Source organism: Panthera onca, chromosome B1 (genome assembly GCF_046562875.1).
Source record: "Panthera onca isolate mPanOnc1 chromosome B1, mPanOnc1 haplotype 2, whole genome shotgun sequence".
In the NCBI taxonomy this organism is placed as follows: Eukaryota; Metazoa; Chordata; class Mammalia; order Carnivora; family Felidae; genus Panthera; species Panthera onca.
The window spans coordinates 138,345,734-138,367,158 of record NC_138342.1 but is presented as its reverse complement, the minus strand read 5'-3'; the positions used below and the strand labels follow the sequence as shown (position 1 = coordinate 138,367,158).

General features: G+C 33.3%; 1 protein-coding gene across 2 annotated transcripts in view; it reads left to right on the top strand.

Annotated features, from left to right (window-relative positions):
* Positions 1–21,425, top strand: part of FSTL5 (follistatin like 5) — a 768,631-nt gene that overhangs the window by 671,517 nt on the left and 75,689 nt on the right. For both annotated transcript variants that reach the window (XM_060653856.3, XM_060653855.3), the window contains exons 12-13: positions 93–211; positions 20,507–20,656. In XM_060653856.3, the coding sequence (XP_060509839.2) occupies positions 93–211; positions 20,507–20,656 (269 nt within the window). The remainder of the gene's footprint in view (positions 1–92; positions 212–20,506; positions 20,657–21,425) is intronic.

Below are 21,425 nucleotides of genomic sequence, written 5' to 3'. Positions count from 1 at the left end.
CTCCTGCCAGTACTGGGAGGAACGCTGAGTTTTGGTTGTAAAGATTTCTGATAATTTTATTTTGAACTTTTGAATGTGTTTTTATTCCTAAGGTCTGGGAATTGGGAACATGTTCTATGTTTTTTATGAAGATGGAATCAAAGTGATACAACCCATAGAATGTGAATTTCAGAGGCACATTAAGCCTAGTGAAAAGCTCCTTGGATTTCAGGCAAGTATTTAAAAACTTCCTATGCAGTTTTATGCAGCAGATTTGTTAAGTAGAATTATATTTTGGAAACACAATGAAATCCATGCGTGTATGAGAAGTTTGGGGAGGAAAATATTAAAACTGTGAGACAGGCTGATATTCTATGCAGGTTTTATACTTGAGAAGGAAAAATAATATGTTGTATATTCCTAATTACTTGCTCTAATTAAAATAAAGGCAATAGTAGTGAAACGTGTAGAATGAACACAGCATAATAACTTTACCTGCTCCTTAATTTAGAATGTCTCCCATCTGGGTAGGCAATGGTTATTTAACAAAATAAAAGAAAATAACATGCAAATAATCTGATGGGAAACGGGGGTATATTAGCTGCTTTATAAATATTGATTCCCCTTTATTTTTCATCTCATTTTTATGAGGTCTCAATGGAATGAATGCTTTAGATTTATATGGGAAAATATCAATTCTTTTATTTATAAATATGTATCTTACCCTTCTTAGAAAGATTTTTTTCTGTAAAATATTGATATAGCATTCTGAAAATAAAATAATGTCTAACAAAATGGGGATTAATCATACATATTAGGGATTACATTTTTATGAGATGATAAATTATAATTATGTTTACATTGTCATAGTTCTATATATATCTCCACATAAACATGTATACACCAAAATATGTAAGATTAAAGGTATCTATGTTATTTATGTGTTCCCACACAAGTTTGGACATGCACCAAACTCCCCAAATAAGTTAAAATATTGGTAGACTTAATCATGGATCCTCTCCCAATACTCATTTTAAAGGTTAGCGTGGCCATGAGATATGAGTAAAATAAATATTTAATAATTCCATTGTTTAGATTTTTTACTTTCAACTCCTATTTTCAGCCTACCAGTAGCCAGTGTTGTCTTATGTTGATGTATGGAGACAATTCACATCTTATGCACTAAAATGAGAAGAAAAATATAAGTGGGATAAGATAATTGAGCTTCCCTCCAGCTATTTTATAGGAAAAACATGTCTTATTTTATTTTATTTTTTTAATTTTTAAAATTTATTTTGAGAGAAAGAGACAGAGAGAGGCGACAGAGGGGGGGGGGGGGCAGAGAGTGAGGGGAGATGGAAAATTCCAAGCAGGTTTTCAGTGCACAGCCCAACACAAGGCTCAAACCCATGAACCGTGACCTAAGCCAAAATCAAGAGTTGATGCTCCACCAACTGAGCCCTCAGGCACCCCCAAGACCTCTTATTTTAAATGAAGAAAACAATTTAATTCAATATGCCTGTGATTGCTTAAAACAAATGAAACATTTTTTAATTTAAAAAGGTTTCGGTTATAAGCTAAATGGAATTATTATTTTTGCTAAGCTATAGTTTAACAAGGAAGAAAACATTTAAAATTACACAAACAATTTTGTTTTGTTTTATAATCATATAATATCAATACTAAGTCCATTCTGAGTAAGGCATATATGTGTGTGTAAATAAAGACATGTAGGAAAATATAAATATTTGCTTGTGATAGAGCAAATCATGCAGTTTAATACCACATTCATATTTTCATAAAAGCATTATGGATGAAAATTCTGGGCTAATACAAAGATAATGTAGCATCCAAATGATTTAAATCAAAGCAAAATAATTTTGTAGGAGAGTGTATCTCTGATTCCTACAGGACCAGCAGTTTTGTAGCTAACTGACACAGATGTGTTTGTCATATCACAGAATTTGAAACTTCGGCGACTAACAGCAATAAGATAATCTGTGATATCCATATTTTTATCTCAAAACCATCACCTCCTGAATTTGATCTGCAAATTTAGAGACAAAGAATTTTCTTCTTACATTACAAGTGTGCTATTTCAGAGTATCAGTAAATGGTTTAATGCAATTTAGTTGAATGCAAGTCTTAAGAATATCCTTTTTTAGAATGTGTTTTGATGGCTCTGGATGAGTTAATTTAATTATTTGGAATCTAAAACTGAGAAAGCAAGCAAAAAAGTGATGTGGAATTTTTGTGACATGTCTTGACAATAGGGATGTGAGTTTACTTACCTGAGTTTCTCTCTTTTTAAAGCCTTTGTCTATATAGACCTTCTTCTAAAACAACTAAAGTAGAAACTATATAGGATCATGCATCTCTCCCTACATGTCTGGGTATATATAGTGAGAAATTACGTATGTACATAGATGTAAATTATATGTAATTTTCTATAAAAATTAAAAGTTGAAGAAGTGAAAACCAAACCCTGTGATGACAGCCTTCACTCATTTCTTTCAACCTGAGAACCATTATCTGCAAACGTCCATCAACAGTGAGTGTCAAAGCAACGGTCATTACTAAAAACTAGTTTACTGCATCAGATTTTCCAAATCATAGTCTCTGGAAATCTTATATTAAGCCTACATAAGAGTTTATGCTAGAAATGCATAGTGCAAAATGAAAGAAAATAAAAGGAAAAAAGTTAGCATTCCTGTATTATAAAAAACAAAAACTTACAAAAAATTTAATACTCTAATTATCATAATGGAAGAGTAAGCAAAAAGTAAGAAATATCAGATTTGTACTTTTAAGAAGAAGGCAACTATCAAATTAAAAAAAATTAAAGTTTATTTTTTTTTGAGAGAGAGCAAGCAAGAGAGCACACATGCACACACGAACGGGAAAGGGGCAGAGAGAGAGGGAGAGACAGAATCCCAGGCAGGCTCTGCACTGTCAGCACAGAGCCCAATGCCAGGCTTGAACTCAGGAACCATGAGGTCATGACCTGAGCCAAAATCAAGAGTTGAACATGTAACCGACTGAGCCACCCAGGAATCCCCAAAATGTGTATGTTTGAAATTTATGACCGTTCTATTGCTTTGAATGTTGACATTAAAATACCAAAACATTTCAGCTGACCAATATATTTTTTATTTTATATTATTTTTTTAATATGTTTGATGTTTATTTATTTTGGAGACAGACACAGAGTGCAAATGGGGAAGGGTAGAGAGGGAGATACAGAATCAGAAGCAGGCTCGAGGCTCAGCTGTCAGCACAGAGCCCAATGTGGGGCTCAAACCTATGAACTGTGAGATCACAACCGGAGCCAAAGTTGGAGGCTTAACTGACCTAGCCACCCAGGCGCCTCTGACCAATATATTTTTTAAAGCACTAAGAGTAATAGAGAGAATTGTGAATTGGCTAAAACTATGTCTTGCTTATAACTGTTAAATGCAGAATATAAAAGTATTCAATGAATACCAAAAAGAAAGACACATTTCTTATGTGATTATTATAGTCCATATATATGAAATAAAGAGTACAGTAAATAAATTTTTATTTCATATTGTTCTGTTACTTTTTTATTCCTTAGTGTGAGATAAACTTAAGTAATTGGTATATATACACAGGCACTTTCATGATATACAAGTATACAGAGGTAGAAGTAAGAAGAAATTGATCATGTTAAGTTTTGAGAATAAAAGCTCATGCAAAGCTATTTTGTTTTGTGTTTAAACACAAGAGAGATACCAATTTCAGAGTGTGTAAGCTATTTGGTGCTACATTTCTAGATTTACATTTCTAATTATAAAATAATTTCCTGAGCAAATTGTTGCGTATTATGTGAGAAACAGAACCAATATAATTAATACCTGTATCTCTTTATTCTGACTCTATCTCTATATTTATCTCTATCCTTATCTCTGTCTATCTCTGTCTCTGTCTTTATCCCGATCTTTTTATTTTGTGGAATTGTCTCAGGTGATGGTGGGAGGGTTAGCAAGTCTGAAAACCCTAGGGCAGGACAGCCAACAGGAAATTCAGGTAAGAGTGGATACTGGGATGCTATATATAGTCTGGAGTCTGAAATCCAGATGAAGCCAATAGACCGGCAACTCAGACACAAAATGGTATTGAAGTCTTGAGTCTGAAATATGTACGCAGACTAGAAACTCAAGCAGATTTCCATGGGGAAGGCTTGCGGCGGAATTCCTTCTTCTATGGAAAACTCATTCTTAAATCTTAAGGCCTTCAATTGATTGCACGAGGACCACTCACATTATGGGAGGTGATCTGTTTTCCTTAAAGAACGATTATGAATGTTAATCACCTTTAAACAACTTTATAGCAACAAATAGACTGGTGTTGCCCAAACAGCTAGGTGCCATAGTCTAGTAATAACCCAGTTAACATACAAAATTAACCATCACATCTTACTATCTCTTAGTCAAGGGACTTATTAAATCCGTGTTTGTATACCCAATATTAGTACAGTGTTTTACCCATGGCAGGTAATCAAGCAACATTTGTTAAATGAATTTCATAAAAATTCCATTGTTTAGACAGTTGGGCTATTCATTCTTTTATGCATTCTTTAAGTCTAAACATGTATACATCTAATTTCTTCCTCACCTTAATATTGTTCCTTACTTCAGTTCCCAGAAAACAGTGTTCTTTCAATGTGTTTGTGAAAAAAATGTTTCATAGAATAATTTATCAATGAATTATTTCAGGGTACATATAACCTCATGTGTCTATTAATTCAGGATCACGTAGTCAAAATATACTGTGCAGATAAATTGTAGAAGATAGTTTGGAGTTCTACTACAGAAAAAAAAGCTGGTTCTTTGGGAATTTAGAAGATAAATCTCTTGAGTGAGAGTAATGAGTCTTTTGGAGTTTTTTTTTTTTCTTCCATGAAAGGATTAAACATAAATATAACATTTATCAAGTCATTGTTGGTATTAAGAGAATGGAAGCACAATTTCCAATATAACTCATTAACTAGTAACATTAAGATGAAAACTGAAATATTGCGAATATAGAATTTTCCATCAAATCTCTCAGAAGATGCCATTTTCTTGCTTTAAATAAAAATTCAATTTTGGTGCAATGTCAGATTACATCGGGTTTCAGCTTTTGATAATGAGCTGGTCAGGATTCATGCAACATGGCTTTACTTTCATTCTCTTTCTTTTTTGTTACATAGCCTTACTAGATGATTTTTGCTATATTTATCCTAGTTGTACACATGATTTCATCTTGTCCCCTACAGTATGAACTTCAAGCAAATAGAATTCTAACCCAGACTTATGAATTCAGAATGCAAACTGAAATGGGTTGGAAAAATGTGTAAATTACAGGCTCAAGGATGACAGGATTTTCCAAGATTACCAACCTTTTCACTCTTATGGTTTTCAACTATTTTGTCATCTGTACTCCTTAATACCTTTTAAATTCCATTACTTTTGTGTTTGCTTATTATAGATCTAGCCACGGTTCCTCACACATACCATGGTGTTACTTATTCTTTCATCGACCCTAGAAGAGCTCAAATGAAGATCACATATATTTTATCCTGCATGGGTCTTATATTCTGAGACACGAAGGTTTAATTACTGGGTTTAATGATAATTAAAATGGTGCTGAACTGCAGAGGAACATACTTTCTACAAGAAGTCTGATATGTATCACCTCTAAAATGCCTGTTTTCTAGGTCTGAAATTCCCATCCATGAAAATTACTTTACTTTTACGAATAAATACTATTAGTACTCTATTGAAATGGTATTGGTATATAGGAACAGATTGGCTATAGCATTGAGAATATTTAGATATTAAGAAACTGATGCTGAAATTAGAAATAGGGAAACACAGCAGGTGCACATTTCTTTCTCCATTGGTGTTGTCTCTGGCCTCAAGCACTGCTGCCTTCAGGGCATTTATCCGTTCCATTAGTTACACCTCCAAATTTCCCTTTTCAGCGTTTCTTTCTGGTTCTAACCCAATTACTACTTCTCCAAACTCTGTCCACAAAAAATATTTGTTAAATCATCAGCTCCTTTATATGATGCAGACCATTCATTTCCCCACGAAGCCATTGAGCATCCTTTTGAATTCAAGGGCACTGTAGACTTCAGAAAGAAATGTTTCTCCATTTATTCTTTTCTCAATGGGCCTCCACTCAAACATGGCTTATAGTGAAAAGAGTTCTAGAATGCTGAAGATTTAAGCTTTTCTCCCTTTGTGGTTGCAGTGATGTCCTGCAAAGGGCGTCTTATAGAAAGTAATACAAACTACCCCTATTTCTTAGTAGATTCCTCTGTAGATGTTAAAAGAAGTAAATATATGAAATCTTTGAAACCCTAGACTTAAAGAGGCCTTCTAATTGTCCAAAAAAAATCACATTATTTTTTTTTTATTTAAAAAAAAATTTTTTTAATGTTTATTTATTTTTTTGAGACAGAGAGAGACAGAGCATGAATGGGGGAGGGTCAGAGAGAGAGGGAGACACAGAATCAGAAGCAGGCTCCAGGCTCTGAGCTGTCAGCACAGAGCCCGACGCGGGGCTCGAACTCACGGACCGTGAGATCGTGACCTGAGCCGAAGTCGGACGCTTAACCAACCAAGCCACCCAGGCGCCCCAAAAATCACATTATTTTAAAAAATCTTGTATTGTGCTTCTATTAGACTGTAAGTATGTAAGCCTAACATTGGGAGAACAACAGTGGGAAACATGTAAATTGTGCAATAACATTTTAGTGGAGTTGAATAGCAGGTGACTTTATCTAAGAAAGCAGATTAAGTCTCCTTCAAGAATTACTAATGAGAACCAGCCAAGTTACCTGGATAAATATGACCAAAATGATATATGTATCTTAGACAATCATTTGCCATCATTATGGAACATTTTATTCAGGAGAAGTAAGAACTCATTATAATATAAAGTACATTCTATGCACTTCAGAAAGAAATGAGTTCATAGCAATTAATTTTCTCGATGGAAATTTCCTAAGGATAAAATTGAAGAGTTTTGCAAGAAATTATTCAGGACTTCCTGGGTGGCTCAGTTGGTTAAGCGTCCAACTCTTGATATTGGCTCAGGTCACGATCTCATGGTTGTGAGATGGAGTCCTTTGTTGGACTCTGCACTGGGCATGGAGCCTGCTTGGGATTTCCTCTCTCTCTCTCTTTCTCTCTCTGTATCCCCCACATGTGTGCTCTCTCCCTCTTTCTCAAAATTAATAAACACTTAAACTATTTAAAAATTATTAATACAAATGTCTTTAAACATGAAACCTTTTTACTTGAGATTTATGAAGTCACATAAGTATGTCTTTTACAGATTTTAAACTATAGTTCTGGCCTAAGATTTAGTTTTATTCACAAGAAAGGTACCTATTCTTTATTTTTATTTTTATTTTTATTTTCCCAAAGGAATGATTTGCATGGTAAAATAAAATGATGCAAAAAAAGCTTAGAGAAAAAGTAGTCTTTTGTTTTTTTTCTTCATTCTTCCCTATTCCCAGTCCCACTGCATGGAATCAATTTCATTTACTCACTTTAAGGAGTGTGCAGTATCTCTTGAATTATGAATTAGATATTTCCTGTTGGTGTTTCTTTATGAATGAGGACAATTCTGCTCACACAATTCCTAACATTTCTCTTTCTGAATATGTTGAAAATTATGTAATTATTTTAAAGCTTTGGTGGATTAGATTTAAAATTTTAATGGTTTGTTTAAATCTTAGTTCTTATTTTTCTTGAAATTTCCTAAAATTTCTATGTAACTTTAATATCCCAAGCTCTTGCTTGATATTTTATTGTTTACATTTTATACTTGAAACCTAGTTGTCAAAGTTGCAACTTAATACCAAAGGCTAGTCATTTCCTCTAATATCATTTTCATATTTCAGATAGGTCATAAATCTCAGTTTGAATAATTTGAGAGGTGGTGTAGGAGGAAAAACAATACAGTAAATTAATGTCCTCAATTTTATTTTATTAAGTGTTTGAATTGTGAAGAATTAAAAATATTGCTGAAAGCATTTAGAGAGCCAGTATGCATTTCTTTATATACTTATCATATAATGATTTTATATGCTTCCTACATGGAAATTGGAGATACAACTATATAATAAGAATTAAAAGAAGACAAAACTTAAAGCTCAAAACTATTGTTTATCTCTTAACTATTTAAGCTACTAATTTATTGCCTATTAAAACTCCTTTTTCTTTATAATTTAGTAATGTCTCTTCAAGATTTTATTAAAGCAGTTTTAGACAACATGTTACAGATTGCTCAGTAAATTAAAGACAAACCCAAAGCGCACCTAGGGCTTGCCAAACAGCATGGCAATCATTCCATTCCCTTTTTAAATCTCATCTCTGAAGTGCTAAAGAAAATGGAACACGAGCCACTATGGAGGGGCTTAACTACTGGCAGTCTGAGTTGCCCGAAATCACCGCCAAAGTGTTTCTCGTTTCAAGAACTGGATCCATTTACGGACTCCATCTTACGTGTACTTCCTTCATCCTGAAAAAGACCACAGCAGTCGCTCCTATCTCATTTCTGTTTTAAGATGAAAAACGTACTCCTATGATAAGAGCAGAAGAAAACGAGCTTAGTATATTTAAAAACCTATACACTAGTACCATTTTCATTGAAAAATAGTAACTTTTAATGAGTAAGTCATGGGTAAAAGAGGCAGCAGAGGGAATATAGTCAATGGTATCAGAATAGCATTGTGTGGTCACAGATAGTAGATCCGCTTGTGGTGAGCACAGCAGAGAGTATGGACGTTTCGAGTCAGGGCATTGTCCACCTGATGCTAGAGTAACACTGTGTATCCATTGACTTCAATTAAAAAAAAAGGAACTCTTTAATGTATAATTTGCAGCATATAGTTATCTACTAATATAATTTCGTAAACATTTACTTTACTGCTGATTGCTCCCTGTTGAAATTATTTAAAAAAATTAGAAATGTAATAAAATAATAGCATATCGTATTAGGTGATCTGTACACATTGAAATATTTTTAAACGTTTATATTTGAAAGAGAGAGGGAGACAGATCACACATGGGGGAGGGGCAGAGAGAAAGGGAGACACAGAATCAGAAGCAGCCTCCAGGCTCTGAGCTGTCAGCACAGAGCCTGACATGCGGCTGGAACCCAAGAACTTCAAGATCATGACCTGAGACAAAAACAGACGCTCAACCGACTGAACTACCCAGTCGCCCCATTCTGTATACATTTTGAAGGATTCACATAGAACTAAGTTACAGAAGCAGTTTTGGTGAATTCTCACTCAATACTGTTTTCATGTTATCACTCAAGAAGTTTTTTGAACTGGAGAGTGTGGCAGAACTCTTATGTAATTCAGTAGTAAAAAGGAGACAAGACAAAATATAGTTCTGTAGGAAATATAAAGAAAATGTACCTTTGGTTTGTATCCCCTTATAAAGAAGGTTGGTGCAGAGATAAATTATTTTAACATAACATTTATTTCTAAAGGTTTACAAAATATAACTTAAAAATGGGCCTATTTTCATGGTTTTTCTTTAACTGATATAAACAAAGCAAAATACATAAGTGCATAAATTATTTGACCAATATCATTTCACTGCATACCTATAAGAAACAGAATGTAAAGTCATTTGCAATAATATTTAAACAGTAAATAATATAACACGTGCTAAAAAAATTTTTAAAGACTGTTGACCTAAAAGGTAAAATGTAATGGTATTCAATGTAGGCATCCTGATGTGGGACAAGTTATGTGTGCATTACAGTAAAGTTGAAAAATAGAAATGCATATAGTTATCCTATAAATAGCTTTATAATTTTTGAAGATATATCTATCACCCTTCAGAATAATTTGCTTCAGTAAATAGTAGTCTTGCAAAAATGATCACGCCTGTCTTCCACATAAGGCACTTCTGTGCTAGACAATATGGAAAGATGGAAGGACTTGATCAAAATGACATGTCGCCATCTGCATTGTGAGATTATGTGCTGCAAAAAAAGTTCAATTCCTAAATTATATTACACTCTATTGAAACAAGTGTAGATAGTCCAACAAGTATAAATTAGCTCTATTTATGCTTTCTTTTTCAATTTATACTTTTATGTCAACATTTAAAAAAAAATTTTAATGTTTTTATTTATTTTTGAAATAAAGAGAGAGACAGAGAACAAGCAGGGGAGGGGCAGGGAGAGAGGGAGACACAGAATCTGAAGCAGGCTCCAGGCTGTCAGCACAGAGGCCAATGCAGGGCTCAAACTCACAAGCTTTGAGATCATGACTTGAGCCAAAGTCAGATGCTTAACCAACTGAGCCACCCAGGGACTCCTTTGTCAACATTTTTAAAAATAGTTACCAAGGCAAAGTAAGGTATTCACAAGGACAGATTACATATGTATATTTAAAAAAGATAATCACTGGGGCGCCTGGGTGGTGCAGTCGGTTAAGCGTCCGACTTCAGCCAGGTCACGATCTCGCGGTCCGTGAGTTCGAGCCCCGCGTCAGGCTCTGGGCTGATGGCTCGGAGCCTGGAGCCTGTTTCCGATTCTGTGTCTCCCTCTCTCTCTGCCCCTCCCCCGTTCATGCTCTGTCTCTCTCTGTCCCAAAAATAAAAAAAATAAAAAAAAAAAGATAATCACTAAAACCCATCTTGATCCTAAACTAATGTTTTGAAACAAAAAATTGAAAAATGGGCATTTTCAAATTTCATGTGTCACTACTAAAAAAAAGAAAAGAGAGAGAGATGAACATTTAAAGAAGGAAAGGACACCTTAGAACCTTAGATTGTTTTTGATATCCCATCTCATTTAAATTGTTTAGCTCTTTCCTTAAAAGTTTAACTTCGATTCATCTATATCCTGTGGACTTTAACGATAAGAAATAACTTAATGTACTCCATTTTAATAGAAGAATTTCAAAGCATTAAGGTAAATAATCCAAACTGATGCATTTACAATGTCTTCTAAAAACCAGCAATTGTATTTTGACAGATTGCACTTCTTCATGCTCCTATCATATTACTTAAAGCATTTATAGATTTTGAAATAAATAATACCTGTGAAGTGGATAATCAGGAAGGCAAAGGAAATGAACTCCTTAATTTGTACTGACGTTAAAAAAATGTAAGTTTAGTTTTGGGAGCTGTGTTTTAAAGGGACATTAACAAATTTTCTTTAACATTGGAAGGACTTTTATGTAAAGTTTAGGAGAGAATATATTGCTTCAAAATGGAAAAACTAAATCAAATGATGGAAAGCTATAAGGAGACAGATCTATGCTCTCAAGCCAAAATGTAAAAGTGTACATTATAAAGAAGCCTCCCTTTTTTCTAAATTAAAAAGAAAGAAAGAAAGAAAGAAAAATACTAGATATCCAGCTGTCAGAAAAATTGTAAAATTGTAGAATGGAAATGTGTATATTTGGCATTTAAACAAATGTTTTATTCATCTTTTTAATAATGAATCTACTAATCAGTAGTTGGAAAGGACCATTTGAACAAGTACTCTCTATTTCCACTTAAAGAAACTCAAGTACAGAGGTGTCTGGGTGGCTCACTTGGTTAAGTGTCTGACTTCAGTTCAGGTCATGATCTCAGTTTGTGGGTTCAAGCCCTGTGTCAGGCTCTGTACTGACAGCTGTAGCCCGCTTTAGATTCTGTGTCTCCCTCTCTCTCTGCTCCTCCCCCACTCACATTCTGTCTCACTCTCAGAAATAAAATACAAACATTGAAACTTTTTTTTAACAAAAAAATTAAAAGAAAGGAAATTATAAAATGTATTTGAAAGAAGTAAGCCCCATTTCCCATGATATTCATTAGTGTTCATAATGATGTCACTGTTATAATGAGTTTTTCATTATTTTAAAGAAAAGTTTACACACTATAGCCCAGCTTGGTTGCTTTCATTCATTCTTTCTTTCTTTTCTTGTTTTTTCTTCTCTTGTTTTTCTTTTCCTTTCCTCCCTCTTCCCTCCTCTCCTCTCCTCTCCTCTTCTCTCCTCTCCTCTCTTCTATTCTCTTTCTGGTCACTTAACTTCATGTGTTATCTGGTAAGGAAAAAAAAATTGTTAATCTTATTTTTTTCCCTCTAGCTCACCATTTACTAATTGTGCATTGTAAAACAAAGTCAGGAAAAACTATTATTGCTCCTATACAAATCAAAACTTCATTATGCTAGGGAACAAAATTCAACATAACTAATAATTTAATTTCAACTATCCCCACTACTATTTAATCAAACTATCCACCATAAAACATATTGGCCCATATAATTTATACTTTCTGATATTGATCATAATTGTTCAATTTCTTTAGTGCTTGATATCAGCTTTTGATTCAACTTTTTTGCCAAACTCTATTTACTGGTTCTTCAAGCTAACTTTAAACCTTCAGTTTTTATATTTAATTTGGTCTCCCATTATTCAAATTTATGCCTTTCCCAACAGACATTAAGTTCCTGCCCCTGGGATTCTCAGTGCCTACTGGCAGCTGGACCAAGCCCTAGCCAGGATTTCAGTTCTTTTATAAGAACCAAGAGAAGCAAGACACAAACCATCTAGTCCTACATTTACAAAAGGTCTACAGTTTTCTTCTCTTATGAAGGCATTTGAGGTTTAATACTTAAAAAAAAAATTTTTTTTTGATTAGTGATTCTTACCTAATGCAATATGTTTATAAACTGGGTAAAATATTTTCCATTTAAGCAGAATAGAAATAATTCAGAAAACTTTGGATTTTTTTTCTTTTTTGGAAACAGTTGACAAAATTTTAATTTCATGTCTTCAACCTACAGATGAAATGTGACAGGTGAAGTGATTTGCTCAATGTCACAGAACTTCCAAATGATAAAGGGAAAAAAATCTCTTGAATAATTCTATCTATGCATCAACTATTCCATACTTAAAGTAACTCTCTGAAATTCTTAAATATTCACAGTGACTTCTCTCCAAAACACTATGAAAAAGTGAAAAAAAATTGTATGCAAAATATGTAGACTAGTTTCATGAAATATAACCCATGGGAAATTTTCTATATGAAAATAGCAGGTAACATTATGGATCGCTTAACCTTTTCAAGCATTATTTTATTTAATGTACATAATAATCCTATGTGATACATAATATTGTTATACCACTGAGATAAACAAGGGCCAAGAAGAATATTTACACAGTTAATATGAGTGTATTACCTCTAGATCTGGTTGACCTCAAAGTCAAAACCTCTCTAATTCACTGTCTCTAAAGAGATACTGATTCTCAATTTATAACTGTAATGTTATCAGCTCCATTTTTATTGTAACACTAAAAAACATAAATACATCCTTTTTATATTAAAAGAAAGGATGGAAATTTTTGTAATGCGGTCTTTGTACTTTTAATCAAAATCATGCTATATGACAGTTTTCTAAGGCCAAATTAAGGCAAATGACCTCCTACATTTCTCTGACTACCTGTGCTTTGACTGGTATGAGCTAGACTGTTTATGACACTTTAATAAATGAAATGGCAAATAGAATTAGATAAATTGAATATACATAATTATAGAAAAAGTTGTATTGCTCAGGTTATAAATAGTGAGTTCAATTAAAAATTGATAAAAGTACTTAAACTTCATGGCCTTTCTTTTTAAAAAGAGGTCCAACAGGGAGATAACTATTGATATTAATTTAAATTAATACATTTTTGTGAGATCTCTTTTTTTAATATCACTAAGCAAGATCAACAGAATACATTATATTCAGTGTATTAAAAAAAAGCTTAACCTTGATTATAGATATTTTCATGTTATGAAAACTATCCTAGGAATCCCAACCTAAACAGTACAAAAGAACCTTTGTTTCATTTGTCTTGATTCATGATAAAATGAACAAATCCTCATTGGAAATAATTATTTACAGTCTATTGATAAAGTGAACACTATTTTTTCAAGTATTTTATTATTCACTTTTCTATATATCTCAGTTGACTCAGATGATGACAGTCGGGATTTAAAAAAAAAAGCTCAAATCAATGCTTCTTAAACTATTTGTGGGGGGAAAGAATCACTTTGATTTTTGCTCAATTTTTCTTTTTTTCTTTTTTTTTTTTTTAACCAGTAGGTATTTTTCATCCCAAGAAATCCCCCAGGCAACTTTGACACACCCAGACTGGTCTAAATTCTGTTTAAAGAGATAAGTCTACTAGTCATATGAGCACATGGCTATTATGGCAATGCCAAATTGCTGCAAAAGATTCCAAATATATTTTAAACATATATTTACTGAAGAAATATTGTATCTTTGCTATTATGTTTGGAAAATGTAAAAATATAGGAATAGCAAAGGCTAACATTTTAATTAAGATGATAGTACATGGTTATATGCCAAACTATGTGATACAAAATATAAAAGCTATGGAAGTTGAGACAAGAAGGAAATCAGGAAGACCCATAGTAGTTAGGGATAAGTTCACTGGAAATATTATAAATATGACTGCCAAATGTAGATTGAAAAGAATTTGATTAATGCAAGGTATGGTGTGCTTTTTAGTAGCTATGGAAAATCATTGGTGTTTATGAAGTTTTGGTGAGAATATTCTAGCTAAGGAACAGACTGTTTATTGCAGGTAAATGAAGATTACAGTTACACATTTTCAGTAAGATTTTTTAAATTTCTTTCTTTCATTTTTTTTTTTCTATTTGCAAGGTCCCTCAACTCCCCACAATTCTTAATTACTGCCAGGGGAGGCAACTCTCTTGCCAGTCTTAGGAACATGACTGGTAGAGAAGCAGAAAAATTAAACAATGCAGAACTACTAAAATCAATTTATTTTTAATAACTAGTGACCACATCAGCAAGAGAACCAGGTCTGCAATATATCTATAAATTTTCAAACTTAAATGCTACATGTTGATCAAAACGTCAAATTCTCTTTCTCTCATTCTTTGACTTAATATAAAATTCTAGTAGTTCAGTACTTACCTAAGAGTGTCTGTATACCACCCTTGGGTGAATCCAATGCCTAAATTTGGTATATCCATCTTAGATCACCTTATATGTTACATGCTTATTTCTGCCTTTTTAATAATATTTTATTATAATATAATATAATGCCAGTTTATTTTTATTCACAGCTCTGTATATTACATGACGCCTTTATAATCCAAATTATGCAAAAGATCAGATATTTACTTTTCTGTATATCTCAGAGAATTCTAACCTATTTGTATTTAATTAGCTTGCCTTTTGTGTTTTGTTTCCTTTGCTCCTAGGCCTGACATTCCTTAGATTATTGTCTACTTTTAAACAAGGTATTTTACATATCAACTATACTCACATTTGTATGCGGGCCTACACATGATTATTATTGTTAATTTTACTCTGTTGTTTTGCTACTCAATAGTCTTTATTTTATAAAATTACTTAGTTTTTAAAGTTTCCAAATATAAAACAAACCTTATTATCTATCTCTAGATGGAAAATGTTTATCTTTCTATACCATCTGTGTATTTCTCCTTCTCTATCATATATCTCCCTATCTTATCATCTATCTGTAATTTACCTAAGTGTGTTCATGTATGTGTATTTCACCCTTTTTACTTTCTATTTAGTTTTGAATCACCTTTAATATAGTACACATTTTTTTTATTATTGTGGCGGTATTTCAAGTTGTTCATTTAACAGATTTTTTTTTCTGTAAAAGACTGATAATAGAAGTCCTGGTGGTTGGCAAGGCCACAGATTAATTTCTTTGTGTCATCTGACCATAATTACAATAAAGCAATAAGAATGAATGCACTCTGAGAAGAATTTAATGTAAAGGAAATAAAGCAGAAAACCAAGGTCTGAGGCTTACCTTTTCTGAAATCATAATTAAGGAGCATAAGATAAAGAAGTCACTATAGACAGAACTTAATAGGATTTAAATAATAACTAAGATAGGGTTATATCCAAGAATGAGATCAACAACATTTTATTCTACAGAGGTTCAGATAGTAAATATCTTAGGCTTTCCAGTCCACATGATCTTTTTGTCTGCTATTGCATGAAAGCAGTCATAGACAATATTTAAATAAATGGACGTGGCTGTGTTCTAATAAACCTTTATGCAAATTTGAATCTCATATAATGTTTACATGTCACAAAATAGTATTCTTCTTTTATTGTCAACCAATGAAAAATGCAAAAAAATGTTCTTAGCTGTTGGGCCACACACCAGAGTAGGAAATGGTATGAATTTGGGCAGTCCCTATCAAAATAACACCAGCATTCTTCACAGAGCTAGAACAAACAATCTTAAAATTTGTATGGAACCAGAAAAGACCCTGAATAGACAAAACAATCTTGAAAAAGAAAACCAAAGCTGGAGCATCACAATCCCGGATTTCAAGTGGTATTACAAAGCTGTAATCATCAAGACAGTATAGTACTGGCATAGAAACACTCAGATTAATGGAACAGAATAGAGAACCCAGAAATGGACCCATAAATGTATGCCCAACTAATCTGTGACAAAGCAGGAAAGAATATCCATTGGAATAAAGACAGTCTCTTCGGCAAATGGTGCTGGGAAAACTGGATAGCAACACGTAGAAAAAAATGAACCTGGATCACTTTCTTATACCATACACAAAAATAAACTCAAAATCGATGAAATACCTAAATGTAAAACAGGAAGCCATCAAAATCCTCGAGGAGAAAGCAGGCAAAAGCCTCTTTGACCTTGGCCGCAGCAACTTCTGACTCAACACATTTCTGGAGGCAAGGGAAACAAAAGCAAAAATGAACTATTGGGACCTCATCAAAATAAAAAGCTTCTGCACAGTGAAGGAAACAATCAGCAAAACTAAAAGGCAACTGACAGAATGGGAGAAAATATTTGCAAATGACAAATCAGATAAAGGGTTAGTATGCAAAATCTATAAAGAACTTATCAAACTCAACACCCAAAAAACAAATAATCCAGTCAAGAAATGGGCAAAGACATGAATATACACTTCTCCAAAGGAGACATCCAGATGGCCAACCGACACATGAAAAAATGCTCAACATCATTCATCATCAGAGAAATACAAATCAAAACCACAATATCACTTCACACCTGTCAGAATGGCTACAATTAACAGATGTTGGTGAGGATGCGGAGAAAGAGGATCTCTTTTGCGCTGCTGATGGGAATGCAAACTGTTGCAGCCACTCTGAAAAACAGTATGGAGATTCCTCAAAAAATTAAAAATAGAAGTACTCTGTGACTCAGCAATTGCACTACCAGGTATTTATCCAAGGGATATGGGTGTGCTATTTTGAAGAGGCATATGCACCCCAATGTTTATAGCAGTACTATCAACAGTAGCCAAAGTATGGAAAGACTCCAAACATTCATCGACAGATAAGTAGATAAAGAATATGTGGTATATATACAAACAATAGAGTATTACTCAGCAATCAAAAAGAATGAACTCTTGCCATTTGCAAATACATGGATGGAACTAGAGGGTATTATGCTAAGCGAAATTAGTCAAAAACAAATACCATATGACTTCACTCATATGAGAAATTTAAGATACAAAACAGATGAACATAGGGAAGGGAAGAAAAATAATATAAAAACAGGGAGAGGGACAAAGCATAAGAGACTTAAATATAGCGAACAAACAGTGGGTTGCTGGAGGAGCTGTGAGAGTGAGGATGGGCTAAATGGGTAAGGGGCATTAAGGAATCTACTCCTGAAAAAATTTTTTTGCCGATCTTCACCTTACTTGAATGAAAGAATATTTTAGGAAGAATCAGTGTCTGAATAGCCAAATGCATCAGAATTTATGAGCAATCTGAGAGCAGGTGTTCTCTTCTATTCATGATTTTGTTTCCAAACATAGTTTTGTACAATATCTCTCACATAATATGAACTCAATAAATGCTTCCCAATAAAAAGTAAAGAATAATGATTGGATATTCTGAGGCCACTAGTGATCTTTCCTCTTTTTAAAGAGCTAGGATGATGAAAACCTGTCTGAAGTATGAACAATTTATATTGAAAGATCAAGAAATGGAAGTAAATTTCGAGACAGCTTGTTCAGTGTCTGAAGAGAATTGGATGGATGATTGGAAGGGAAAGATGATGAAATCCAATTAATGTTTTCTTATTCTTTGCTTCTTAAATTACAGAGAATGTTCATGCTTGAATACTTAGAGACATAGCTAAAATTTCAAATGAAATATAGGGAAGATCTTTCTGAAGGCAAAAGACAGGTGGACAAATCTATGATTGGAGAGAAGGATGAGAGGAGGGGATAATGACAGACACTTGCTGAGTTGGATGCAAGGAAAATGGAGGTGCTTATGACAAATAACATTTGTCCTTGCCATAAATAATGGAAGGCATGTTGAGAGGGGGTGTATGAGGAAGAAGAGGAAGGAGGGGTGGGAATTTAGAAATTTGAGGAAAATGTGTTTTTAATAGAGAGTCAATACAATAAATAAAAATGGCAAAATATAGAAAACAAATGCATATATCCATCTATTTGACCTACTTATGTTTAGAAGTCAGGTATCATCAGCACTGTTTTAATTGTTAAATCCAAACTTTCATCATCGCTAGAAACATGTCTTGTTTGCCTTTAAAGTTTTGGAAGAGAATAATGCATAGACAGGAATTGTGTATTATTAAATGTCAAAATGACCCAAAGGGAAATAGATAAGTTCTAATTATGGATTATGAATTGTCTTTTTATTATTGATGTTCATCCTTATTAGTTTTAATATCTTATTAATTCCTTTTACTCTAAATGGTGGTATACATTTCTATAAAAAGTGATTTAATTAAACTTCTCAATATAATTCCTGACAATTTCCCTAATCTGTATGTATTATCTTAATTTTATTTTGCATCTTTGTTTTTTTTTTTTTTTTGAGGTTTTCTTTTACCTCATTAAATGCCTAAGGCATGTGAAAAAAAACATTCCTCTAAAATTCCTATCCCCAGAAATAAATAATTAATCTATGTGATCTGAAAAAATAAGAGTGTCGTTGCAAAATGGGACCTAATAGACTCTCATCAGAAATAATGGCATAAAGTGAAGCAAGGAAAACTCAGGGTGGCTGTCAGGAAACTTTTAATGGCTTTGTAAAAATGATTGCGAGGCTGGTCAGGGACATCTTATGGGGACAGCATACAAATAGGAAATAATTCCCAGCAGAGCAGTTTATTTTACTATTGAATAGTTCTGTAGAAAACAAAAGGGTGGAAATTGCTCCTGGTTCAGCAGTTGTTCCGCTAACAGTGATGTGTCAGGTCACTCACACTTCCTATTATTCTGGCAGATTTTCTTGGTAGCTTTTACACAACAGCAAAGAATTTGTAAACAATTTCCCAAATTCAGAGCCTTTCATCAATCTTAGATCCCACTTTCTTCCCACATCTTCATGCTTCTCAAGTACTTACTTTATATAGTGCTTGATTCTCACAAAATAGGTTCCTGTCAAAGATATTTAATATGCTTCTGAAGAAGCATGTTTGGCATAGAAAATAATGTTTCTATTCAAATTCATTTGATGAATGAAACTATAGTGGGCATGTGCTGAGGACAGATTTCTGCCTTCAGGTTTGTGATGCCCACTTAAGGGTATCATGGACATGATTCAGGATGAACCCACTGGTAATCATTTTAGAATGACTGCGGTACATTCTATATAATGAAGTTAATTTCATACCTCCAGAACTACCAGAAGCATATATAGGATTTTTTTTTTTTTTTTTAGGTTATGTTCTGCAAGCCTGGAACAACCTGTATTGGTTTTGTTTGTTTGTTTTTACTTTTTATTTTATTTTTTAAAATCACTCTCATTATATATTCTTGGTGATTTGGCCATACCTGGAAACTTCTGGACTGAATCCTAAAGCTTCTGGACTGAATCTTAAAATCTTAAAAACTAGATCTTAAAATCTAGTGGAACTGCCAGATCCTCCTGCAATCAGATCTGAAGTTCTCTAAAGAACAAAAACAGCAGACCACATATTGACCTTCTCATTCCACAGTGCTATGGAATCATTTCCAGTGGATTTGGAGGCTTTTGAAAAGACCATGGAGATGCCATGGGGGCAGCCACAGATGCTGTGATAACCTCTAACTATACTTTGGTGTGGCATTTAATGTCTGGTAAAGAAGCTTAGGAGTGGGAGACTTGAGAGAAAACATTGAATTTATTATCTATATCTGAAGTTACTGAGTTATGAATTAGGTAGTAACAAATGAAAGGCCAATGTCCTATTAGAAATAAGTAATTAAGGGCTTGATGAAATTTATATTAGAGGGTTATTCACATTGATTTATTTATACATTTAATGAGCTTAAATGTGCACTATGTATTGTTTTATTTAACAGACAACTTTATCTCTCTATGTATGTTTATATTTAACATTTGATGTTGAAAGTAGTAAAGCATCAAACATTAATTTTGCTCCTAATATGTCATACCCATGTTATAATTTAAAATATTCATTTTTCCACTGTTTTCTAAATTATAGGATGAAGTATGTCCCAAAGCTGAAGGAGATGAAATTCAGAGGTGTGTGTGGGCCTCAGCTGTTAATGTCAAAGACAAGTTCATTTATGTTGCACAGCCAACTTTGGACAGAGTCCTTATCGTTGATGTGCAGTCCCAAAAAGTTGTTCAGGTATGCATGATCCCTGCTTTTTAAGGTGATCTTTAAAAAAAATGTCCTTTTATGTAATTCTTCACCAGGTAACTTGTACATTGCCATTTGATTGTCTTTGGTAACTTGTTTCATTAATTGGATAACTGGGAACTGTATGCATTTTCTGCAAAGTCTCCTCTCATTCTGCTGCTTGAACTTAATGAATTTAGAAAATAATTAATTTTTCTTATTTTCAGAAATTTGATTCCATAAACACATCATAATACTAACATGACTAGTTCCACAAAAATGAACCTAAGAATTGCTTATTCTGTTTAGAGCAAGAAGAATTCAAATTAGAGGCTAATTAAGGTATTCCTAGTTACTATTCCAGAAACACTATTATCTCTTTATTTATTCTTAACAAAAGCCAAAATAATAGTAGACTTTATTAAATAATAGTAGTGTAGTAGGTTTTAGTATAGTAGTAAAACAAGTCAATAGGTGGATAGGTCAATGACAGAGAAAAAAATCCTAATAAAAATTATCATGATCATGGTTACAAAAAAAACATTCTGGTTTGAGTCCCCAAACGTTTCATGCTCTGCTCCATCCAAAGTTGTTTAACCTAGGCAATCTGTTTGTACTCCACTGCACAACAGCAAACGGGTTATACTGGATTTGCTTCTGGGTAGTTTGGTTCCAGTGACAGGGCCCTTGACTCATGATCTATTGCTTGACAGCTCAGAGGAAACAAACTTAAAACAGTTTTATTAGGTATATCTAATAACGGATTAATAATTATACA